The following is a 25903-nucleotide window of genomic DNA, read 5'->3' on the forward strand; positions in this document are numbered from 1 at the left end:
TGCGCAAATGTCAGCGCACGTGTGCAGAAAAAAAAAGAAAAACAGTTTCTTCAATTGTACTGTTGGTAGAATCAAACTATTAATGGAGATAAACCGACACCTTGAACTGAAAATAATCATCCAAAAAAAAAAAAACGTAATGTTACGAAAAAATGTTGGGCTTTGCTGTACTTAAAGTGTTTTCTATCCTGGTTGGGGCTTTTAGGTGCGTCGCAAAGTGAAGACCGAGGAGAGCCCTCGCCTGCGTCCCAGCGACCTGCGCAACTTCATCACCATGTTCGTGGTGTTCGTGCTGTTCGCCATCTGCTGGGCGCCGCTCAACCTGATCGGGCTGGCTGTGGCCGTGGACCCGTTGCGCGTGGTGCCGCTAATCCCCGAGTGGCTCTTCGTGGTCAGCTACTTCATGGCCTACTTCAACAGTTGTCTCAACGCCGTCATCTACGGCCTGCTCAACCGGAACTTCCGCAACGAATACAAGCGCATCGTCACCTCCGTGTGGGTGACGCGCCTCTTCGTCACCGAGACGTCGCGTGCCGCTACCGACGGCCGCAGCCTGCGCAGCAAGCAGTCGCCGCCGCCGCCGCTGAACAACAACGAATCGCTTAGGGATCGAGCCAACAACAAAGACTGAGCATGTTACCGTGACGACGCCAAAGGAACGATCCGATTGCTCGCTCATGCACTGCCTGATAAACTTCCAAAGCCTCAAATACGTCCGACTCGCATCACTTGAATGCCAATTTAGTAAAAAGAGAGAAAAAAAAAACATAAAGGTAATCAGGGTGTTGTCTTGTGCCAGAATTTAGTAGGAAATATTTAGAAATTGTGACAAAAAAATTCCAGGAACTTTTAGTTCTTTGTATTTCCTTACTCAACATTTGTGACAGCTGGGCTTGCCCTGTCTAGTAACTTTTTTATGAAGGAAATGAAAACAACAGCTAGCATGTTAAGAGTAGCTGTGCTAGCATATAGAAAGATAGCACACTGGCTACAAAAAAATGCACTCAGACAGAGTGATAAAGAATTTTAATCATTCCCTGTGGTTGGGCACTATTTCAATTAACAGGTCACGGTTAGCATTCTAACAGTCTTTTTGCTAACACATAGCAACTCGACTACAAAAAAAAATAAAAAAGCACCAAGACAGATTGATAAATCTTTTACATTATGCCTTATGGTTGGGTACCATTTCAAGTGAGAATTAACAGAAGGCTAACAGTTAGCATGCTAATCTATGACAAAACAGCTAAGTGAGTGCAAAATGCACAAAGTCAGATCAATATTTTACATCGTGCCCATACTATTTTGAATGGGAATTGATAAAATGCAGAAATGTTAATGTTAATGATAATCAGGGTGTTGTCATCTACTCTTGCCAGAATTTAGAATTAAACGTTCTCCAAAAAATTCCGGGCGTTTTTAATGACTGTTAGTTAGTACACTTAAACAATAGATAGCTCAATGGACTGGCTGCGTTAACAAAATAAAAAAAATTAACTGAAATTGGCAAGATAACGAGGCTTCGGGGTTGATTTTAAATGTATTTAGTTCTATACTGATGCACGGCCATAAATAAGAAAAAAAAGAAAAAAGAGAGACACGGTTGAACAGTCTTATAGAAATTGTAGTCCTATCAATGTGCGTCGCTCATAATGACGTCATGAAGCAGCAGCCAATTAAAAAGGAGGCCGCACATGACGTCGCTCGTAGGAGACGAGTTTGCGTGTGTCTGAATCGAACTGCTGGCTCACCTGCTGTCAGCCGAAAAGCAACGCTAGGTAAAGAGTGATTTCCTCTTTTGTTTTATGTATGAAAAAAAAAGAGTTCACGGTACAACTGGGTTTAATACTTCTCAACAAGAATTCAATTCAGAAATCCACTTTAGAAGCACTTAAAAAGGCATCCTGGCTATTTAGTTTGGGTACGTGTGTACATGCAGTCTGTGGATGGACTGTTAAACGGTACCCTGTATTATCAAACTGTTTTAAATATTTGTGTTGAATTGTTATTATATAATACTCGCCATGGTGTTTTTATTCGCTATTGCACACAAGTATAACATCAATTTCTTTAAAAACAAAATAATGGTTCTAAAACTAAACGAAAATGAATGTTTTTTAAAAAAATAAATAAAACTAATAAAAAACTAACAACGCTGCCATGAAAACCAATTAAAAGTAACTAAATGTAAAAAAAAAAAAACTAAATAAAAACCAACTATAATTAAATATCCAAAACAATAATGATAAAGTTTGGGACTTCAGTCGACTTCGTGCTCGTGTAAAAAAGTCGATTGGGGGTTGATCAAATGCTGACGTGCAAACATTTGGTATACTGACACGTGGCAAGATCTTGGTACTATTTTTTTTATTTATTTTTTTTTTGGCACTTACTGTTCCTGCAACTCAAATTTTCCTGAAACTCTTTGTCTCTTTTGGATTTGGTGAAAATGTTTTTTTTGTTTTGATTATTGGTGAAAATGCCTACTAAATTCTGGCAATAGTGGGAAATGACTGTTTGACATGGCCTGTTGTGATGTATACTGATGTATACGGAGCCAAAATGTAGACAAACTTAGTAAATAATTCCCAATCAGAAAGTTGTTCTTCATTCACCGCGTTAGAAAACATGGCCGCTCGCCCGCTGCGTGTGATGTAGCATCTCGAGGACGCCGCCCGTTGGACAATCGGTCAATTCAAGAATACGATCGAAGATTGCGTTCTTGCATTTGAATTTTTACACTTTTAGGGCTGACGCATTTTATTTCAAATGTAGACATTTGACAAAGAAGCAGCAGCTAAATCAAATAAAATGAATGATTTTAAAAAACTCTTTAAAAAAGAATTTTATGTTTTGACTTGTTTGGGTGTATTTATTTTAATGAATTAAAGAATGAATGAAACTATACAAAATATAATTTAAATCAAATTTTATGTCACGTAAAAATATTTTATGTTTTTTGTTAATTTTTGTATAAAAAGAGAACATATCAATTTAAAACAAAATTACTAAATTGAATTATCAAAGAAAATGATTTTAACATATTACGATTACAATTAACATCCATTTTTAAAAAGGTAAAGGTAATTTTGCTGAATTACATTTGATAACAATATTAGTAGTTTTATTATCAAGACATATTTAATTCTATATTTAAATACTTGAGTAGATTGATTTGAAGGGGAAGTCAACCCATCAATATATTCTTGTTAAAAACATTTTGGGGTTGACTTCCCCTTTAAGAAAGTAACTTATTTTTAAATAAAATGATAGGGATTTTAAATTAAATACATTTGAATTCTATACTGTAATAATACCTTGATCTAATCTATTTAATTTTGTAAATGAAGAAACCATTTAAATGTTTTCTCTTCTACATCACACGCAGTCCCTTCATATGGTTCTATTTTTGTGGTTTATTTTCATATGAAGAAAATATTCAGTGTAATTTATAGCGCCTCTTGTTCTTGTTGTTATTCAATGACATTCATTGCAGCTTATTCTCGCCATCTCAGGGCGCCTTTTCTTGTTTTTTTTTTTGTTTTTTTATTCCCGAAATGTAAGGAGGATATTTTGTAAATTTGTGTCAGTGTGGACTTTTAATTGTTGTCAATGGAGGTGTGTTTTGGAAATGTTTTTAAAACTCTCTCTGACGCCGGCGGGAGTTCATGTCACGCCATTAAAAGTTTGCTGTTGGCTTCTGCTTGACCTGTGCTGCCTGAGCGCCGCCACCTGAGCGCACTGCACTTTAATTGACCGCCTTCGTGGCGCATTTAACAAGTTGTCGTCACGTCAAAGCATGTGGCTTTCAGCCGTGAAATGGACAAGGCCACGCATTAAAATCGGTGTGAAAATGTAAAAAAGTCTCATGTTCAAGGAAGACTCAGCGGGGGAGGGAGAAACGATGGGAAGCCAACGTGTATCGAATCTGAATAATGGAAAACAATACTGCAGCTAGCAGGGACGAAAAATAAGCAAAGATCTACAACCTATGGTTGGGTACCATTTTAAAAGGAGAATTGTACAAATGCTAATAGCTAGCATGCTAATAACCTGCATGGAACTATCATGTTCAGGTAGGTCGAATGCTTATGCTAACAGTTGGCACGCTAAGCCACCCAACCCAAGGCCTGAAAGGGCTACTGAAATTCATTTATAATTTTAGATGTTTGGTCGGGTATTATTTCACGCGAGACAAGATCAGAGTTGATGTGACAAGTAAAGATGGTAACCTGAGTCGAAAATGCGACTATTTCACACAGATGCTAACATACTATTTGATCAAATGCTACCATGCAATCGAATTTTGACTCACAAACTGCCATGTGAAACCGCTTATTTCGAGCCTTGTATCCTCACAAATGTACACATTTGAGATCAAAATCTAACAGTAAAGGATAATAAGCGATCAAGTAGCGCGCTAAATATGACATAAAGATCAAAGAAATGATATTTCTTTTTACGTCTTCTTGCAAGCGTTTGCAGTTCCTCTGAGGTGCGTTTTACTTTTAGAAGCCAAAGTAGAGAATTATGGCTAACGGGATTAGCATTTCATGGCGTAAACTTTGCAAACACCTGAGGTCTTTTTTTTTTCTTTTTTTTTTTCCCTTCTGCTTCTCCGGTGAGGCGATAGCTGACAATGCCACACTGTCACATTCTGATGCCTCCACTCTGGCTGCATGTGTCCTAGTAGACATGTTGCAGATAATTTACACAGGAGGAGAATGAACAAGCGTGAGCTCGCTCTCTCTCTGGTCTGTTGCTGTTAATGTAGCTCGCCCGCGGCCAAAGTGATGTAACGATGCTCATCGACGCCGCAAACAAAATAGGCCGCGACGGACGCCTTCAATCTGAGTCAAATGTTTCTTATGACGAGCGGCACAACACGCCTAATGCATAATTAGGGATGAATTATTAAAGACGCACGTTGGAGTTCATGAAGTTATAGAAAATGAGTTATTATTGATTACACTCGAGCTATGGCGCAGGAATATTTAGTTCAAGTCTTTGCATTTGGTTTCACATGGAAACGGAATGGGTGAGTGCAAAATTAATCCAGTCGCAGTTGTAATTTTGAATTTGTATTAAATTTCACATTTTGGCAAAACTTTTTTCATTTTTTTTTAATAATCTAAAATCATTCCATTTCATTTCCAAGTCCATTTTCTCCTTGTTCCTTTTCTTCCGACTTCTGATTGGCTAAATTGTAGGTACCGTTAGGGGCAGTTATAGCGCCACCTGCTGCAAATGTGTGGCCATGCCCCTCATCGGCATTCTAGTCCTCTGCTTTTTATTCATTTTTAGTGTGGGGGCGGGGGGGTAAATGTTTGCTGCTGTGGAGTGCGGGGCGGGTGTGGATGTGAGGATGCTTGCGTCACGCTCGACTGCTGCCGCTCCCGGCTGATGTTCACTGACACGAATTCTCCGACAGGTGTGGTGCCCGGATGCCCTCAGAACGCTTCGAGTGAAAACACGGACCAGAGAGAGTGGGGGGGGGGGGGTGGAACGTGATATGACATGTTCAAAGGCTCGCCTGTTAGTGCGTTGTGTGCTTTATATCTTGTCTCTTTGCGGAGCGCGAGGGTCTGAGAAAGGGGATAAAAGTCTCCCTGTGGTGAATGTGAGGTCAAAGCAAGTTAGTGGAGAAAAGTCAATGCGGACGGACTGTTGGATCTTTTGACATTGTCTTAAAGGAGCGTCACTTTCTTATTTGTTCAAAGACTCCGCATCGACCGTTCTCGTTATCGACCGTGCATCCCGCAGACGCCGCCGCGATGTTCGTCCTAATTGGATCCCACATTTGTGGAAGAGAAGCTTTCACACGTTCAGGACACGAGAAGAACTTCATTGAACTTCTTCATGGCAGACGTTTGAAGGAAATGCAGATTTTCACTTTTCATGTCATTCTACGACGTCAGACGATATTTGTTATCTTGACTTGATCTTGATCGTGACTTCATTCGGTCTCCAACCTAATGCGATCGGCAACATCAAAACTGCCCTTACGAAGTCTGCGTAATGCTCACTTCCAGTCACTAATTTGATCAATCCAAAATCCATGAAAAAGTCATAGTTTTTTGGGGCCACATTTGGAGACCAGTTGGATGCAGGCGAACTCCAGGCACCAATCATGTGTGAAGGCGAGTTGTGATGTTGCCACGCTTTCGCAACTTAGAAAATATTTTATTTTCCGAGGGAAAGGATCATATGCAGATTTGAAACGTCTTTGTGTCAACTCGAAGCGCACGTATCCGACGCGATTTAACATGACTCCAAGGTGCTTTGCCCATCATTTTGGAAATGCATACACGTATAATAATTCTGCTTGCATATATGCAACTATTCATTCCTCATGCATCCATTCTGATTATTTAGTCCTGTATTATTACAGCGTGTGATAGGCTGTATTCCCAGGCGCTTTTACAGCCCAATCAATTTGCAAACGCTGCGCCGGAAGCTCTTAAGGACAACTCGCTTTTGTTTGCCCTTAAGGGGCCACGAGTCGAATTAAAAGTCCCCAAAAATACAATGTAAAAAAAAAAAAAAAGTCTCTCAGGGACGAGGGGGGGAGGATATTAAAATACGCTCACTCATTCTGATATTTTTTTTTTCCTCCTCCCTTCCTCTTTCCACAGCAATGAGTTGTGCAAAAGATTCATAAGGGAGCGAATAATGCGGCCCCCTCATAAATCTCCATAATGCAGCCAGCCTTCAACAACCACAAAGATAATTCATAAACAATAAAAGCCGTTAAGGAAAACATGGAAAGGGCATTCACATTTTGATGTCAAATAGTCTTTTTATTTGGTATTTAAAAAATGTATATTTATTCATCTACTGGTTGCAAATATGATCCATTGTGTGCCACGGAAGCAAAACGGTGTCATTTTCTTCCACATCGACTGCAATTTGTCAAAAGTGTACAATTTACTGTATTTATGTGCAAAATGCGCCATTTTTGAGCAGGGCTCCAGCGTGTCAAAACCCATCGAGATGGGGTTTTGTTTCTCTCGCTCTGGTAATAATGATGATAACAATAATGATGATGATAATAATAGTAATAGCAAGCACATTTGGAAAGTATCGCGTCTTTCCCGTCGCAAACGTCACATGAATGCTGATTTGAGTACACGAAAAACAAGCAGTCTGCTATCATAGGAAGAAAATTGACGGGTTCTTCATTCCATGTTTCGATAATTCACACAGCAGCGTAATATTTGGTATTCATGTATTTGTATATCTTGAATATCTCGAAAAATAAGGCAAAAAAAGGTATGATCCAAAACACGCAGGAAGGCTGCCATTTTGGTTTGAATACGAAGCATCCATTTTAGGATTCATTTGGCCATTTCCGGGCTCCCTTTAAAAGAAAACTTGTCCATGCGAATTTGTGCAGTTGCTAACAAATTAAAACCTCAAACAAGACAGATCGAAGACAATCTATTGGGGGGGGGGAGTTTTGTTTTTCCTCATTGCGCATAAAACCTCAACCGAAGCTTTAAACTAAACTAAATATTTTAAAAATTCAGCCCCAGAAATTGGTAGACAAAAAAAAGTCCCTAAAAGCCGTGCCCTAAAGGCGTCAACACACCAATCCGACGTCAGCTGTCGCGGCCAACTGTCGCGTCAGTATACACCGCAAAAGCTGACGAAGACTCCCAAGTACTCCGGACCTTCTGCACACGTGTGAGAAGTAGTACCCCTCCATGCCATTGGGGGCGCTAGTCACTGCGTTGCCTATGATGGCGATGTCAGATGACGGTCTTTCATGTTGGACGTTTTAGGGTCATTTAAACCATTTTCAGGGGTCCTTCGAAGTTGTTCTCAAGGTTTTGTCCAACTGCAACCAAATTGGGTGTAAAAGTGACCTTTTGGGCTCTCTGCGTGAAACTTGTTGTCACCTTGAGGCACATACAAACACAGCAGTACTAATGTGATTTATAGTATAGAATATGTGACGTGTGCAAAATCAATGCCCGACGACATTTTGCACGTATGCCGTTCTGTGAAGGTCGACAAATAATAAGTCACGGCAAGGACTGCTCGATCAAACAATGCACTATTGTTATTCTATAGTCATACATGCGTTATTAAAGAAATTCTTGACCCCCCCCCCTTACAGCCACCACAAACAACTCGATCAATTTTAATCCTCATTGAGCTAAGAGGCGTTGAGGTATCTTAAATGACTTCTTGCATTATTATGTAATCTCATAACATTTTTATATAAAATAAAAATAATCCATAGGAAATAATTCGTTCAAAGAAGGATAATTTTTTGTGTGATTAATCCGATCCAGAAAGTCGGCGTGAAACAGAAATTCGAAGCAATAGTCCCTATCTTAAATTAAGTGATGCATTCCAGACAAGCTAAAATATTAAAAAAATAAATACAGCTTTATATATTAAAAAAAAAAAATCTATGGAAATGAAAAATGAAGTGGCAAAATGAGCACATTGTCATTACAGACGTTTATTTATTTTTTTCATTAAAACAAAAACAACGCCCACATTGGGACTTGAACCTGCCACGCTCGTGTTCAACGACCGTTGCCAAACCACTAAGAAACTTCTGCGGTTTAATACACTTACATAAAAAGACGAACTTTCCTATCCACTTTGGATAAGTTTTGCTTTGAAATTTAATGCCGGGGAGGAAAAAAAAAAATGAAAGCGTTTGCCTTTTGTAATGGTGACACATCAGAAATGAAACGTTTTGAGGGGCGCCGACATCAATTATTACCTTTTTTTTGATCGTCTCCATACACAATTTGTCATCCCGGTTGGCTTTTATGGTTCATATTTAATATGCCGCGCAGTCACACAATCCTCCTTTGGACGTAAATCGCCGTTTTCGTTTTTAATTTTCTTTTCAACGCCCAGGCGGCCCGCAGAACTTCACCTGCAAGCAAACTGAAATTGCATTCCACCATTTTAATTATTGTAGCAACGTGTTTGTTATTGTGGTTCGTTTCACTTACTCTTCCTCAGGAACGGAAGTTTTGGAATTTGGAATTTTTGTGCACTATTGATCTGACGCTCGATCTTGTGCCACATGTCGTCCGATTTTTTTTTTCCTCTTAAGAAAGGACTCAAACTCATGAAAGTTTGATGATTAGTTGAAAAATGCAACAATCTTCTTGCATATCATTCAAAATTAATAGAAACCTTGTTTTGCCGCTTAGTCAGAAGCAGTTCATAACCCGCCATGAAAAAAAAAAACAGGTCTTGCACATGTCCAAATGAATTTGAAGCAACACAAAAAAGGGAGGTGAGATGACTCTTTTATTGACATTTCCACACAATAAAGCCCCAAAAATGATGCAGTGAAAAGACGGACGTCATCGGGTCCGCGTCGGAGGATCGTGGCGGTGCCAAAGTGAAGAGCCCTTCAGAGTGGCCGCTTTTCAAAAGTTTATCCATATTTCATGTGAAAAGGACGCATGGGACAAAAGGCAGGCGTATTAATTCAATCCAGAGTGCTAATTAATTCTCTTAAGGTGGCCATGTGTCGATTCAACCACTGTGAGCAAAACACGCAGTCAGCTAAGCTACACTAAATTAAGCCCAAAGTAAAAAGCAAACGATTTAAAAACTTTAAAAAAAAAAAAAAAAACGAGCTTTAGTCCTCCACTTGTTTTTTTTTTTACGAAACTGCCCTTTTATCATAAGATCTTAAACTAAATTATTGAAACAGTTGGATCAAATATCAATACCGTGATTAGCTAATGGTAACAAACAATGCAAAATGCCCATCGCTGTCGGGGTGTTATGATCCTTTCGAGCAACGGATATTTGAAATCAAATATTTGGAGCAACGCAAGAAACGGTACCGACAGATATTCTTAATCGTTTGTGAAGAACCACGAACATGACTGCAGTTTGTGACTGTCTACTTTATGAATATCCGTGTGTATTATACTGCCCCCAGGTGGCCAAGGCGTGCGCATCACAATGTCTATTGAATTGAAGCAAAAAATGCGGCAAAAAAAAAAGAAATATTTAATTTAATTATAAACTCATGGTTGGAATTCAGACATCACCACACAATATATATCGAACGGCTGACAAAAAAAAGGTCTTTGGGCTTACCTAATGGATTGTCCAATGAGTCTAGTAATTACAAGCAGAGCCAACGTTGCATCAATGTTAATCTGCCTGGCATTTAGCTCATCATATTTGCAGTTACATAAAGCAGGCCAGGTCACTTTAATGAACGCGTGTCCTTTCCGTCGGAATGAAAAGCTGCCATATTGTTTGCGGATATAATGAACACACGGATTAAAACGTGTTCCTCTAATTCGCCGAATAAATCGCTAATCTGTGCATTAGATGCAATTAAAGTGACAGATAGATGAATTATTCATCCGCTCGCAACCTTTGTCACGGTCTCGACCGTGCGACATTTCCTCTCAGGAGTTACCGACATACCACAAACACATCACTGTGTGATATATATATATATATATATATATATATATATATATATATATATATATATATATATATATATATATATATATATATTAGCCTCAACTAATACCGTCGCTGTACTCCACAGCGGCTAATGCTATAGCCAGGAAATAGCTTCTAGCTATTTGAACATGCAAGATTTTATTAGATTTTTGTTGTTATACTTTTTTAGATTCCAATTACTAACAACTTCCCCCCCCAAAAAAGTGCGAGACTGATTCTCAAAATTCTGCGTCTTGTATGAATGCTATATGCACATAGAGTACAGTACTTGAAAACATACATGGCACGCCGGATGCCGCTTTGTTTGGATTACGTAACGCTTGCCGCGATGTGGGCAGAAGAATCATCGGCGACGTGTGTAATCGCCTTTGACGTCGCTGTCTGGATGCCGTGTGTGTGTGCGCGTGTGTGTGTGTGTGGTTATATAAGGATGCAATGTTAACGACTTCCTTTGTATTGGTCGCTTGCCGCAAACATGACAAAGGAAGGAAGAAAGAAAGATGGAATTTGTGGAGGAGGACGGATGATTCAAGGATTTTTGAATGCAAGACATATAATGTAAGCGTACGTATGGTTCAAGACATGAAGTCTGCCTTTGGAGGGATAACAATGCTCACGACAAAACCAAGATTTTTGGATGACTGGCTTTTCCAAGCGTTGACTTGGGGGAAAAAAGATTTGTTCTCCTTTCCGAACGCTGTGCATGCTAGTGCTATGGCGGCGACATGGCAAACTCAAAGTAGGACACATCAGCAGCTCATCATCACAAAGCTAACATCAAGCGTGAAATGACGTGGCGGAACAAAACTCGCCTCCATTAGTCCGGACGGGTACAAAAACATACGTTGAAGAACAGCTCACAAGTAGGTCAAGCTTCTAGCGCTAACCTTTAGCACGCATGCTAATTGGCAGACGTTAGCGGGGGCAGGAATCATGACTTAGCACTCGGGAATGATATTAGCTGTCTCACATCTTTTTGCTCCCCCCCATCCCCCCTCAATGTAACATTACAACTTTTGTTTCCATAAAAAAAAAAAAAAATTTTAAATGAAAATGTAATTTTGTCATTAACTTACAACCTTTTACACAAGAAACAAACAAAAAAAATCTTTCTAAAAACACTTCAAATTGTATCAAATGAAATCAATCTCATCATTTCTCCCCCCAATTTTTTTTTTTTTGGATGAGGTCATTTTCAAAAAGCAATTTTTCCCAAAATGTTATTTGAATGGCCTTATTTTATTTATTTACTTTTTTTTTTTTAGCAAACCACCTTTTTTTGCCTCAATAGAATTTTGTGAATTGCTTTTCTTTTTCATGAGACGACACCGTGAACGACACAACTAGTATTTTTTGTGGTGCTAAAACAGTCATTTTCGTGAGAACGACTTTAAAATATAAATATTATTTATGTTAGCACAACAAAGCAAACAAGTTGTTTGCTCCAAAACAATTTGCTGAGTTGTATATACTTATGCATTTTTTTTTCTTTACCGTGCGGGCACGAAAGTACTCTATGTATAAACTGCTAATGGCATTTATAACGCATATTATTTTGAATTAAGTTCAAGTTGATGGCGCCGGTTGAGTAATAATTGTATTAATCTGCACGGCAGCTCATTTCTCAACAACCAATTTCCATTTCCTTCCACGCTAATTAATAAAAGCAGCAGAGCTTAAGAGGTCCTTTGGTACAAATGTCCCCTTGATGGAATAACGCAGCCTCATAAATGAATTCCACCTGATTAAACTCTTCCCGAGGGAACACAGTCCAAACAATCAAAATATCAAAATCGGGGCGTCCAGGTAATTTTGCGTCCCCGCGGACGCGATTCATCAGTGACGAGCATCGGCAACAGATGGCCCGCGGAAAAGGTGGAATTGAGGATTGAGGAGTCATAGCCGGAGGTGGTCAGCTGCTCTTCGGTTTATTCTTCCGTAAACGGAAAACTCTCAGGAGACTCCAGAAGCAACAAATGCCTCCAGACGTTAACTTTCTAAATAAAGACAGTCGTTGTAATTGAAGCCGCGCATTTGTTTTTTTTTTTAAATGCCAGTCGAAGTGCGCCATTCCGAAAAAGTACCTACAATCAATTTAGCCTTTTTCCCAAAATTAAAATACCTTTAATGACCATTTTCCCCCCTCAAAACTATATATAGTAGCTATTATTCTCATAAGATCACAATGTCTTGTTGTGAAAGTGAGTAAAGTATTTGAAAAATATGATTATGACGTAAAAAAAAAATGAATTCACGCAGGATTATTTTTTTTTTTTCATTTTAATTATTTTTTCTTCAGAGAATGACTTTTTTCCCCTCAAATTTTTATGGAAAAAAAAATTAATGTCATGACCGTCTATACAAATTTATAATTTTTTCTTAAGAAAATGTGACTTTACGTAAAACAATGAATTATTTTTTTTAAAAATGATAAATTATTACTATTCTGTAAAAAAAATTGAATTTGATGGTAGTTTTTCCCTCCCTTTAAGATTTATTTTTATTGCCTGTACTGCGGTGTTTCCAAATCTATAGTGTTACAACTAAAATATTTTTTTCTTAATATTTTACCATCTCAACTGAATTCCCCAAAAATATCAACGTTCTTGTCTTGCTTTTTTTTTTTTCTTCTTCTTGCGCCGGGACATGAAAGTCGGTCAACACATGAATAAAAATGTTTGATACATTATGCAACGTTGCTGTGGATTGCATCAGCGCCACTTCACATCCTGCGCATCTTTCACAGGAATCGTCGACAGAAGTAGACAGCTTGACTACTTGCTAACAATATCAGTGATAACGAAGCAGCTGCTCCAGTTCTGCCGCAACTGAAACTCTGATGAGGACAAGCCACCGCTTGTGAAGAGATGATAACAACTATACTGCCAGTAACAGTATAGAGTAAGAGATTCAATGCATTGCTGCAAGCACGATAAAAGATTTTCATCGTGTCATTTATTTGTGTCCTCTTCATTTGGAACAAGGATGCTTTTCCGGTTGAACTTGAAAAACATTCAGTAATGTGAAAGAAAAAAAATGGAAATGTTCAAATGTCACGATGAAAGTTGGGTTGAACAATTTTGGATAATCTGGTTCGGATTCTTTTCGCCCTTTCATATTGCGTCTACGATTTGATATGCAATTTTTTTTTAACAATCTAACATTCATCTGCTTTTCTTTTCTTTTTATGTTTTGGTCTTAAAGGTTAAGTTTATGCTAAAATACAAGCAAACAAGACGTCTTTTCGGCGTTCACTACGACTATGTCCCAAAATTCTACCAAACAAGTACGGCATAAATATTAATGTCATAGAACAATGAACACAAATCTGTGGCTTTAGGAAATCAGTTAGAAATTCATGACTGGTTCCAAAGAAGACTTGTAAAAGTTTTGTGTGTCGCAATGTTTTGACTTTTTGCCTTGATGCAGATCTGTTTCTTTCTTGTTTTTATTGTTTATTTTTTGTGATTTTAAACCAACTCTAAGCAACATGAACAGACTAGTGTGCAAATCCAGCCAGCGTGGACCAACAACTAATCAATCGTTAAAGTCGGCCTTTGTATGGATCCTCTGCTGGCTTTGAGCCTGTTTGGATTCAACCGGTGCCAATATTCACACAAGACATCCACACTTCAATGAACTTTTTAAGAGGACAAACAAAAACGATGACGTAAGCTGAGCTGGCACTGAATAGCAATGCTAAAAGTTGCAAGTGGGAATACGCCACACCATGTCTTGACTAATACTGAACATGGAGCAGCCTCATAAGCATCCCAAACATACGATGCGTTCAAGATTACTTGACTGAGCCACATGCTGCTTTACCAAGTAAATACATCATGGAGGGCCTGCTCGCTCAATTTGCATTTCATCGTGATCACACACACAGAAAAGCTTGCAGTCAGTCACATGCTTCTTGATAACGCAAACATTCATGAGTATCCGATTATAGGTTGCAGCACTCTGGTCGCTGGAGGTCCGCTTTGCAACAAAAATAAATAGCGTCACCAGGACAAAGATATCATCTGATTAGATGTAGCAGAAACGTGCAATTATTGGCAGCGAGATTGTATTCAAAATAACCTCAACGAGCTTCATGCTGCGCCATCAGGTCTGAAGCGTAAAAATATTCTGTAAAGTTACATTGCCTCGAAAATGGCAAACATACAATTGTTGACAACTACTTGTTTACTCCCACGACATAATAATCATCGCCAAACATCATAGCCCTGTCGTCCTTTATGAGACAGGAATGTTGCTATCGACAAAGGCAGGAAAGTCAGGAATTTGTCCGGATCAGAGAGAGGGGGAAAAAAACAACAACATAAACACAACTCATCAGGAAGCAATGCGGTGACCCGATCGCGTCAAAGAAGACGAAGAAGTCTCGTTACGGCGGGCAACAGTGTGACGCAGAGTCACGCCAAATGGAGAGTAAAATTAAGCTGCCAATACGCTCCTGCCTGTCGAGTCTGCAACTGCGACGCTTCCGGGAGATTTACCGGGTGGGAGAACGGCGACATCACGCGATTTGCATCCGTGACGGTTGGCTGGATTTCTACCTGACATGTGTGGAGAAGACGCAACGGAAAAAAATTGCCATTAATTCCAAGACTTCATTGAGAAACTCAAAAGAACCAGCAATGTCTGCAAAAGAGGCAAAGGGTTTGCTAAAAGGCCGCAAGGAAGAGGTCAACGACAGAAAAGAAGAAGAGAGAAATTGGCATGAGATTGGCAAAGGCGGAAATCAAGAGGGGGAGGAGAAAGAGAAGGATCATGAAGTGGAGATGATGAGGGACGGAGAGGAAAAGGAGAATCACCACAGCGAGGAAGTTGACTGGGTGAAGGAGAAGAAAGGGAAGCCAAAGGAGGACCAGGAGCAGGAGCGTAACCAAGACAAGGAGAGCTACGATGTCAAGGAGGTGGAGAAAAGCGTTGATCGCAACGAGGAGGGAAAAGCTTACCAGGAAGGGGAGGAAAAAAGGAATTGCAATGAGGAGGAAGAACGGGAGGAGAATGAAAGTCATCATGTCGAGAAGAAAAAGGCTGACCAGGAGGGAGCATGTGGAGAACAGGAGAAAACAATCAGTCAGGACGGAGATGAGAAAATCAAAGAGGAAATGAACTGGATGACGGTGAAAAAAGATTATAATGAAGAGGTTGAAAAAAAGAGCAATCAGGAGGAGGTGCAGTATGATCGTGAAGACCAAGAGAGAAACAATAACCTGGAGAAGGAGGAGAAAAGGAATGGCCAAAATGAGGAGGCTGACCTCCTGAAAGAGGAGGATGGGAGTAATAATGAGGAGGAGAAAAGAAACCAGGAGATTTCTGACCAGGAGAAGGAGAAAATAAGGAGTTATGATGAGAAGGAGGAACAAGGTGACCAAGAGGTGGAAACCAGCTGGGCGGATGAGAAAGGGCGTGATGATGATGATCAGGAGAAAATGGTCGACCGAGTGAAGGAGAAGAAAGTGCGGGAATCCGGAGATGAGATAAAAGATTACCCGGAGGAGAATAAGTTAAAGGAGGAGGAGAAAAAGAGCAAGCAAGAGGAGGACGAGCATGGGAGTATTCATAAGGAAGAGGACAAAAAGTGTGACTGCAAGGAAGTTGAGGAAAAAAAAGAGAAAACTCATCAGAAGGAGAAAATGGGTGATGAAGAGGAGAAAATGATTGACAAAGAGGAGCAGACTGACTGGTTGAAGGAGAAGAAAGGGAGTGATCAAAATGAGGAGCAGAAAAATAATGACCAGGAGGAGGCCAATTATCATGATGACGAAGAGAAAATGAACGACCAGACACAGAAGAATAGGAATGGTCGGGAGATTGATGAGGAGGAAGAAGAGAAAAAGAATGACAAAGAGGAGGAGACATACTGGTTGAGGGAGAAGAAAGCGAGTGATCGTAATGAAGGGAAGGAAAATGGTGACCGGGAGGAGGAGGCCAATAATCATGAAGATGAAAAGAAGATGGACAACCAGGAGGAGGAGAAAATAAATGATCGTGAGGAGGACCTTGACCAGGTGAAGGAGGAGAATGATGACCAGGAGGAGGAGGAGTTGAAGAAAGAGAATGATCATGAAGTGAAGGAGAAAGAGAACTACCAGCCGGACGAGGAGAAATGTAGTGATCAGCAAGAGAAAAAGAATGTCCGGGAGCAAGTGGATGAGTCGCAAGAGCAAGATCGTGAAGAGGAGAAAAAGATTGACAAGGAGGAGAAAAGAAGCGACCAAGACGAGGACTTGGACTGGATGAAAGAAGAGAAAGGGAGTGAGCATAATAAGGAGGATGAGGAAAAGGGTGAAAGGGAAGAGGAGCAGGAGGGCAAAGAGGGTGATCACGAAGAAAAGAAAGGCCTGGAGGAGAAAAGAAATACCCAAGAGGAGGAGTTTGACTTTCTGAAGGAAGAGAAAAGGACTGATTACAATCAAGGGGATAAAAGAGGTGACCCAAAGGAGATGAGAGGGAGTGGTGATTTAGAAATGAAGGAAGGAGAGGACAAAGGGAGTTACAACGAAGAAAATAAACCAGAAGAAGAAATTGACTGGGTGACAGATGACAAAGAAGGTGATCATATTGAGAAAAAGAAGGAGGAGCAGGAGGAGAGGGAAAACATTTTTGAAGATGACAAGAGGACGTCTGAACAGGATGAGAAAATAAAGAGTTACAATTCAAAGAAAATGGGTGACAATGTGGTCCAGGAAGAGGAGATGGACTGGGTGAAGCAGGAGAAAAATGGAATCCCACTAGAGGAAGACAATTATCATGAAGAGGAGGAAAAAAACAACCAGGAAGAAAACAAAAGGAAAGACCGAGAGGAGATTGACTGGATGAAGGAAGGAAAAAGGAGTGATCATGACAAGGAGAAAAGGGGTGACCAGGAGCAGAATGAGAATAGTGGTGAAGACAAAGAGAAGACAACCCGACTGGAAGACATTGATTGGATGAAAGAGGAGAAAGGCTGCGATCATACAGACGAGGGGGGAAACAGCAAAGAGGAAAAGGACAAAATTAATTACCAAGAAGAGATTGTTTGGTTGAAGGGGGATGAGAAGGAGGCCGAAAAACGGTATAACCATGAAGAGGAGCAGCAGACACAAGTGAGTGACTACAATGAGGACGTGAATAAGAGCAACCTTGAGGTGGAGGAGCAAAGGAGTGACAAAGAGGACGCAACTGATTGGATGAAGGAGAGAAAGGAGCAGAAAGTGAGTTATTGTGCTAATCAAAAAGAGGAACAAGTGGATGCAGAGGATGAGAAGAATAACAACCAGGAGGAGAAAAGGAGCGATCAAGAGGGGGAGCTTGACGAGGTGAAAGATGAAAAAGGGAGTGATCATAATGAGGAGGAGATGAATGGTGACCAGGAGGAGGAGCAGGAGGATAATGCTAGTCATGAAGAGGAGGAGGAGGAGGAGGTGATTGAACCACAAGAGGAGGAAGAGGGATGTAGTGATAATGAAGAAGAGGAGAAAAAGGCTGATGAAAAGAAAGTGGGTGATCATGAAGAGGAGGAGAAAAGGAGCAACCAGGAGGAGGAGGACAAAAGCAATTATTGCTATGAGAAGGCAAAGAGTAGCCAGAAAAAGAAAGAAGACAGGAGTTATGAGAAGGGGGAGAAAAAAAGGACTGGCCAGAAGGAGATGAACTGGGTCAAGGAGGAGAAAGAGGGTGATCAGAAAGATGAGCAGATGAATGACCAGAAGGCGGAGGAAATGGGGAATGACCAAGAGGAGGAGACTGGCTGGTTGGAGGAGGGGAAAGGGAGTGAGGGTGTTGAGGAGGTTAAAATGATCGACCAAGAAGAGGAGCGGGAGAAGGCTTGTGATCATGCAGACGAGGAGAAAAAGAGTCATCAGGAGGAGGAGAAAGAGAGGGAGGAAGACAAGGAGAAAGAGGAACGGACTGGTCATGTTGTAGAGGAGAAAATAGCTGACCAGGAGGAGGAAGAAGAGGAGAAAGTGAGTGGTTTTGAAGAAGAGGATGCCATAAAAGAGGAGGAGGAGGACAAGAAGACCGACCAAACGGAAGAGATGGAAGAAGAGACAGAAAATAATTATGAAGAGAACTTGAGGTTCCAGGAAAAGGAAAGTGATCATGAAGATGAGGAGAAGATGAACGACCAGGAGGAGGACATCTTCTGGGTACAGGAGGTGAATGAGAGTAATCAAAATGAGCAGGGAGAGGAGGGAAGGTGTTTTGAGAAGGAATGTGAGCAGGATCAGGAGGACAATGAGGCTGACCTGGATGAGAAGGAGCAGGAGGTAAAGAATGACTCAGATGAGGAGGAGGAAAGCAGAAGTTCTCATGAGAAGGAGGAGGAAGAGAAAGATGAGGATGAAAAAGAGTGTGATGAGGAGGAAACGAGCTACAAGGAAGAGAATCACAGTGACCAAGAAGAGGAGGAAATTATCTACCAGGAGAAGAACATGAATTACCATGAGGAGAAGGATCCGGAAGAGGAGGAGGACAAGAGTGACCCTAAGGAAAGTGGCCCGGAGGAGAAGAAGGACAAGGAGAAAGAAAATGATCCTGACAGGGAGGAGAGCAACCAGGCAGGTGAGGCGGGAGAGGCGCAGGAGGCAAAGGAAGAGAGTGACAAAGAGGAAGAGAGCGACCGGGGGGAGGAGGAAGAGAGTGATGACAACGAGGAGAAAGAAAGTGACAATGAGGAGGAGAGTGACCAGGATGATGAAGAGGAGGACAGCGAGGATGATGATGAGGAGGAGGAGGAGGAAGACACTGATAATGATAATGAGGAGGAGACTGACCAGGGGGAGGACGATGATGAGAGTGACAGTGAGGAGGAAAGTGACAGTGAGCGGGACAGTGGGAGTGAGGAGGACAGCAATCACGAGGAGGAAAAAGACGGCGGCCAAGAGAAGAAGAAGAAGGAGGAGGAGGAGAACCCAGACAAGAAGGAAAGGGAGAAGGCCCCTGAAGCGACGCAAGAGGAGGAGGCAATGGATGTCGACGACGAGAGTTATGTTCAGGATGAGATGGGAAGAGAAAGCAACACAAAGGCAATGGGCGACCACGACAAGGACAGCGACCTCCAGGAGGTGCCTGTGGGCCGGTGGAACGATGCCGTAAGGAGGCTTTGGGTGGAAAGGTGGATGAGGGTGAGGAGAGATAATGGGAGGCGCTGGGTGGTCATGAGGGGAAGGAGGTACAGAGCAATGAGGAGACACTGGATGACCACCAGGAGGAGAAAGAAAGCGAAACGGAGTTTGGTCGCAATGAGGAGGAGGGCCTATAGAGTGACGGAGAGCCCAGAGACTAGTCAGGCAGGAAGATCAGAGTGGCCAGGAGGAGAACCAGGGAAGTGAGCATGATGATGATGAGGAGGTGGTGGAGAAGGAGAGGAGGGGAAAGCGACTGGAGAGACCATGGGGTGAAAAGTTACCAGGAGGAGGTGGGAGAAGCTGGGGGTGACCAAGATGTAGAGGAAAAGTAGTGAACAGGAGTACTTTGACAGAAAGAGGTGGGGGAGGAAATTGAGAGGAGCATAGAGGAGGTGAAAGTGTCAACCGGAGAAGAAAAGTGACTTTAAGCAGCAACAACATGAGGAAGAGCATAACCAGGAAATGAAGAAGAAAGTAACTGGGTTGAATAGGAGCAACGGAGGAGGAGGCAAGGGAGGTGAAGAAAAGTGACCTTGAGTGGGAGGGGGAAACGATGTGGGAGAGGAAAAACATGAGGAGGAGATACATAGTGAACATGACAATGGCATTAAGGAAGTGAAAGAACAGAAGGATGGCGACCATGAGGAGGTGGTGGAGCAAAAAAGAGGTGAGGAGGAAAAGCTTGGAGGAGTCATAGGAAGAACAGTGAGGTGGAGTGCAAAGATGAGGAGGTGAAGAATGAGGAGGAGTCAGAGGAAGAGGAACTGATCAAAAAGAGGAGACCGAAGATAAGCAGTGACCATGAGGAGGCGGTGGTGCAAAAAGGTGAATGTTGATGACAAGGAGGAGGAGTAGGAAAATGAGGAGGTGAAGATTGAAATGAGAAATGGGAGGAGATGAGGTGGAGAAGGAGAAATTGACGAGGATAAATGGGGTGAAAGAGCGGATATAAGGAGGCGAGAGACATGAGGAGGTGGCTAAAAACAAGGAGAAGTGGGAGGAGAGACTGCGTGGGACATATGAAAGACAGATAACAAGGAGGTGAAGAGTGAGGAGGAGGTGGAAGTGACCTTGCAATGAAGAAAACAGAACAATACAACTGCCTAATAGTGGAGTAATAGGAGTGTAAATATTAAATGTATGATCAACCCAACTACTGTACTTGTTTATATTACCTTGTTTCCAAATTTGAATCGTGTATTGTGTCACATCAAAAAATAAATAATAAATCCACTTGACCAAATATGAACAACCATAACAAAAAAATGTCTCTCATTACAACTCCATATAAGGATACTTGCATATGCGGGCAGGGCTATGTGCGTCGTAATAATAGTGACGTCACTGGAAAGACCGCTGCACTCTTAAATCTGTACACCAGGGGGCGACTGAGCTCCATGATTCAGGGCCGGCCCATCCAACCGCAGACGCCTGACTAACGACCCCCGGGGCGGGGCGAACTCGCGCCCGCCGCGTTTCCTCGCTTATGGGGAAGAACTTTTTAAAGACTGGGTGGGAAACGGAAACAGATCAGTAACGGTAAGCTCATTTAATTCATTGCTTTGCTCCTTTTCGTTATTTTCCCCCCTCACAAGTCGCAAGTTTGTTTATATTTCGGGTTGTGCTTGTTTTATTGATTTTTAACCTAACCACATTTCAGGCTGCACGTCCCACACTCCAAAGGGGATTTACAGGAGCAGCCCACTGTAAACATGGATGACATCTTCACACTGTGTCGAGAGGGCAACTCCGTGGCGGTTCGCCTGTGGTTGGACAACACGGAAAATGACCTCAATTTAGGGTGAGTGGACAAAACTAAACGGGACCAAAAAAGAAAAAAAAAAGCAGCCCCCTGACGTGCGCGCGCTGCCCATCAAATAGTTTCCATATTGAGCATGCAGTGTTTGGCACGGTTTTAATGATGTCATTAGAACAGCAGCATTCCCTGAAAGGAAGCTCATTCCCGGGCCAGGCCATATATGCATATTGACAGCCCTCATTTCCTGTGTGGGCGGGCCCAGGCCGACAGGAGAGGCTCTGGTCACTAATATTCTCCATGTTTTCCATCACTGCATCTGGAATGCACTCGTGATGAGCTGCTTGGAATATTGCACCCCCTCGGCCGCTCCTGGATTCTTTTTATAGCTCAGGAAGCCACAAGCGTGACATCACTTTACGCCCGTGAGTCTCAAAATGCTGCGCTGGATTTAAAGAGCCATGGAAAATCAATCCACAAAAGTTCCTAGGCGCTTGAAATATACTTTTATTCAATTCTTAGGGTACAGGTATTTATGGTGGCCAACAATATGCTCAACAGAATTAATAGTAAAACTAGAAACAATTAAGAAAGTACCAAAAAAGTCTAGTGCAGAAATAATCGTGTGTGTGCGTGTGTGTGTGTGCTTGGCAGCTGTCAAGCATGCATAAAAAGACTGACAGGCATTCCTCTTTCTTCGCTGGCATGTTTATCAGCACGCCAGGCGTCAGGTGGGCTTCAGACCACCCACAGTCTGAGGAAGCATGCACTGGAGTCTAAATAAAGATAAGGAGTGAAGATCATCACCAAAATAAAAAAATGGTTCTGCTGGCAAATTTGCAGATGGTGTGTGCCTTTCACACTACATAGTGTTGCTTTGGACTTATCAAATAGTTGTCGGGCAGCAGTAAGAGCTTTTAACAGAAACGTGAGATGAGAAAAGTTGGGGGAAAGCCAAGTTTAAAAAAATGTGTGAAAGGGGGTTAGCAACACACTTTAGGAGTTGAAACTATCCGGCACGTAACACGGGCTTCGCTCTCATCAGGGACGACCACGGCTTCAGCCCGCTTCACTGGGCGTGCCGGGAGGGGCGCGGTGGCCTAGTGGACATGCTCATCATGAGGGGCGCCCGCATCAACGTCATGAACCGCGGCGACGACACCCCTTTGCATCTGGCGTCCAGCCACGGCCACGCGGACATCGTGGCCAAGGTACGCCTCCATCGTCACGTGTGCATTTCGATAATGTCATAAGTGCTGAGCGTCATCGGCGTCTTGGTGTCGCTTGCAGCTGATTCAGTGCAAGGCGGACCCCAACACGGTCAACGAACACGGGAACACGCCACTGCACTACGCATGCTTCTGGGGACAAGAGGCGGTAGCGCAGGTACGCCGCTATTATGCTATTCAGATTTTTCTAAATTTTAATTCCAGAAGTGAATAAACTTAAGTCTACACACCCCTTGTTCAAATGTCAGATTTTGATGATCTTTGATAAATGAAACCAAGATAAATGCTGTTGTCAACACTTTGATCACCATTATTGTGACCTTTAACCTTTACGATTTAAGGAATTGCGTAGATGCCACAAGTTATGACCAGTTTTAATTATTTATTTTTTTTTTTCCTTTTGCAAAAATGATTCAAACGAAATGTGTGTTTAGGATCTGGTGGTGAGCGGCGCTCAGGTGTGTGTATGCAACAGGTACGGACAGACGCCGCTGGATAAGGCCAAGCCTCACCTCAGGCAACTGCTTCAAGGTCAGAGTGGAATTGTGATGAAATATTAGCACGATTCTTATTTTTTGGAAGCACTGACACATTTGTGCGCGTTGCTCCGTTTGCTTGATCCAGAGAAAGCAGAAAAACTGGGACAGAGTTTGACCAAAGTTCCCTACAAGGAAACCTTCTGGAAGGGCACCATGAGGACCAGGCCACGTCAGTCAGCACACAACGAATATCTACACTATTTTTCTTCAGTACATTAATATATTTTTTTTTTAATATAATCTTTGCCTTCAGGTAACGGCACCCTCAACAAGCAGGCCGGCATCGATTACAAACAACTCTCACTGCTGGCTAAAATCAATGAAAACCACTCAGGAGAGGTTCGGGAAACCGCCCACCCACCTTTTGCGTGTGTGTGTGTTGCTTTACAGAGTCAATATTTCAGTGTGTGTGTGTGTGTGTGTGTGTATCAGAGTTGGCAGGGTCGCTGGCAGGGTGACAAGGTGGTGGTGAAGGTGCTGCAGGTGAGGGAGTGGAGCACCAGAAAGAGCAGAGACTTCAGCGAGGAGCATCCCAAACTACGGTAAATGATTCTGTTCAAAAGGTACAAAAAAAATCACTTCCTGGTCTGGGAAAAAGAAAGTATGCTACGGTAGCCCAATAGTGTCCATTTTATTTGAAATATCAAATTTGTCGTTAATACCAGTCACTTCTCTACTGTTGTGCAGGATCTTCTCTCACCCCAACATCCTGCCAGTTCTGGGAGCATGTCAGTCCCCCCCGGCCCCTCACCCCATCATCATCACCCCTTACATGCCGTACGGATCTCTCTACAACCTCCTCCATCAGGGCACCAGTAAGTCTCCGTCCTCCCGTCGCGTTTGTGCTGAATAAAAGAATGCGGCAAAGAGTGTCCGTACGTGTGTGCCGTGTGGTCTTCAGCTCTGGTGGTGGACCAAAGCCAAGCGGTCAAGTTTGCGTTGGACATCGCCAGCGCCATGACCTTCCTCCACACGTTGGAGCCCATGGTGGCACGGCTGTACCTCAACAGCAGACACGTCATGGTGAGGCGCCCAAGTCTTGATTACGCGTCACCTCGCTATCGCTTGGACTTTCACTGCGCTTTTCCATGCAAGGATAATTATGATGCGTATGGAATTAAAATTGTGTGCAAAAGTCTAATTAAAAATACGGAAAGGGTACATTTACGCAAGTGTGTAATTTAGCTGGAAGCGAAGCATTAAATAGCTTGAATTGGAAAATTGTGAAATGAACCTTAAGATGTTTTGATAATATTGTAGAATGCATATTTTATTTTATTTTTTTTGTTTGTTTTTGAGTGATGAGTTCTGCACTTTTGTATTATTTTTTTGTTCTAACTAAATTCTAATTAATTTACATTCAATACAGAATACAATTAAATTCAATTCAGTTAAATTTAATCAGCTGAAATTGACAAACAAAAAATTCAAATGCTAGTAAAAATATTTTAAAAACATAAAAACTGTGTGAAACAAAAATTGTTAATTACAATTGAAACACTTCATAAAATAGAATGTAAATTTCATTTAATTGAATTAAAATCAAGACTTTGAGTCACAATGACAAATAAAAAAATACAATGAATTGTAAAAATTCATTTATATTTAAATTGAGATTCCATTTAATGCCATTAAACTGAAACAGTATTTTGAGTGCATTTCAGATACTCCATTAAATTAAAAAAAATATTTATAGTCAACATATTTTAGCTAAATAGTTAAATTAATTCCAATTGACAAAATTTGCTAACATTACCATAAAATACTATGAAAATATGTTTTTGTTTTGCTTTGTTTTATGTGGTTTTAGGTTGCTTGCATTAATAAACACTGCTACTACCTGCAAAGTGTCAATCGCTTGAAAAATTCCATAGTGATGCGTTTATCATCTGCATGGCAGATTGACGAGGATATGACGGCCAGGATAAGCATGGCGGACGCCAAGTTCTCCTTCCAGTGCGTCGGACGCATGTACTCTCCGGCCTGGATGGCCCCAGAAGGTCGCACTCTCGTTCTCCACCAACATCTCACAACGTTCCACGAGTCGATGCGAAGCCATTTCAACACTTCCATTGTGACATTTCAGCCCTCCAGAAGCGCTCGGAAGACATCAACAGGAGATCGGCCGACATGTGGAGCTTCGCTGTGCTCCTGTGGGAGCTGGTCACCAGGGAGGTGCCCTTTGCCCACCTCTCACCCATGGAGATCGGCATGAAGGCAAGCACGTTTAGGCGGCAAATCGCCTCTTCTGTTTCCCGTCCAAACGTAACCGTGCGGCCTCTTCTCAGGTGGCCCTGGAAGGCCTGCGCCCGACCATCCCGCCGGGGATCTCGCCGCACGTCTGCAAGCTGATGAGGCTGTGCATGAACGAGGACCCCGCCAAGAGGCCCAAGTTCGACATGATTGTGCCCATCTTGGAAAAAATGCAAGACAAGTGAACCGCGCTCATCTAGCTGCTCTGCCGCTGTACAGAATTTCACTTAAATCACACGTTTTTCAGTCAATATGTGACTTTTGTTCGAGTCTCTGATGTAAGCTTTCGCTTTTTGATTGATTTTTTTTTTTTAATTCATTGTTGGACTATTTAGTGGCACCATTAGCCGAAATGACAAAGAAATGTGTATAAAGATAACGCTATCACTCCACCAATGCAATAAAAGTTTTATATTTATGACAAATTGTTTACTTTGACATTCTGTCTTCCTTCCTGTCCTCATTTTCCTTTCTCATCAGAGTTTGGCGTCAGATACCGATTATTATTTATTCTTTTTTTTAACG

At 41.8% G+C, this 25903-nt stretch overlaps 3 protein-coding genes across 5 annotated transcripts in view; all 3 read left to right on the top strand.

Moving 5' to 3' along the window:
* Nucleotides 1-3696, top strand: part of LOC148320500 (melatonin receptor type 1B-B-like) — a 28082-nt gene extending 24386 nt beyond the window's left edge. The window contains exon 4 of the mRNA XM_088279034.1: nt 206-3696. Within this exon, the coding sequence (XP_088135160.1) occupies nt 206-631 (426 nt within the window). The 3' untranslated portion in view covers nt 632-3696. The remainder of the gene's footprint in view (nt 1-205) is intronic.
* On the top strand, nt 1699-25803 carry LOC148320501 (scaffold protein ILK-like). Of its 3 annotated transcripts, none has more exons than XM_088279032.1 (13): nt 1699-1778; nt 21262-21402; nt 22403-22568; nt 22648-22743; nt 23021-23117; nt 23211-23294; nt 23379-23464; nt 23558-23667; nt 23813-23940; nt 24027-24148; nt 25026-25125; nt 25212-25342; nt 25414-25803. In XM_088279032.1, exons 2-13 carry the CDS (start codon nt 21314-21316, stop codon nt 25561-25563), a joined length of 1359 nt encoding a protein of 452 aa, XP_088135158.1. In that variant the 5' UTR covers nt 1699-1778; nt 21262-21313; the 3' UTR covers nt 25564-25803. The 3 variants fall into 3 exon arrangements, with proteins under 3 accessions (XP_088135158.1, XP_088135157.1, XP_088135159.1); XM_088279031.1 differs by lacking the exon at nt 1699-1778 and adding an exon at nt 20983-21140; XM_088279033.1 differs by lacking the exons at nt 1699-1778; nt 21262-21402 and adding an exon at nt 21634-21782.
* On the top strand, nt 15533-20374 carry LOC148320502 (uncharacterized). The gene is made up of 2 exons (XM_088279030.1): nt 15533-16479; nt 16711-20374. The coding sequence occupies exons 1-2, from the start codon at nt 15597-15599 to the stop codon at nt 19803-19805; spliced, it is 3978 nt and encodes a 1325-aa protein (XP_088135156.1). The 5' UTR covers nt 15533-15596; the 3' UTR covers nt 19806-20374.
* Nucleotides 25804-25903: the final 100 nt, after the last annotated feature.

The sequence above is a fragment of the Idiotropiscis lumnitzeri genome, chromosome 17, assembly GCF_059441095.1.
Source record: "Idiotropiscis lumnitzeri isolate Australia: NSW breed Sydney's pygmy pipehorse chromosome 17, RoL_Ilum_1.0, whole genome shotgun sequence".
Taxonomy (NCBI): Eukaryota; Metazoa; Chordata; class Actinopteri; order Syngnathiformes; family Syngnathidae; genus Idiotropiscis; species Idiotropiscis lumnitzeri.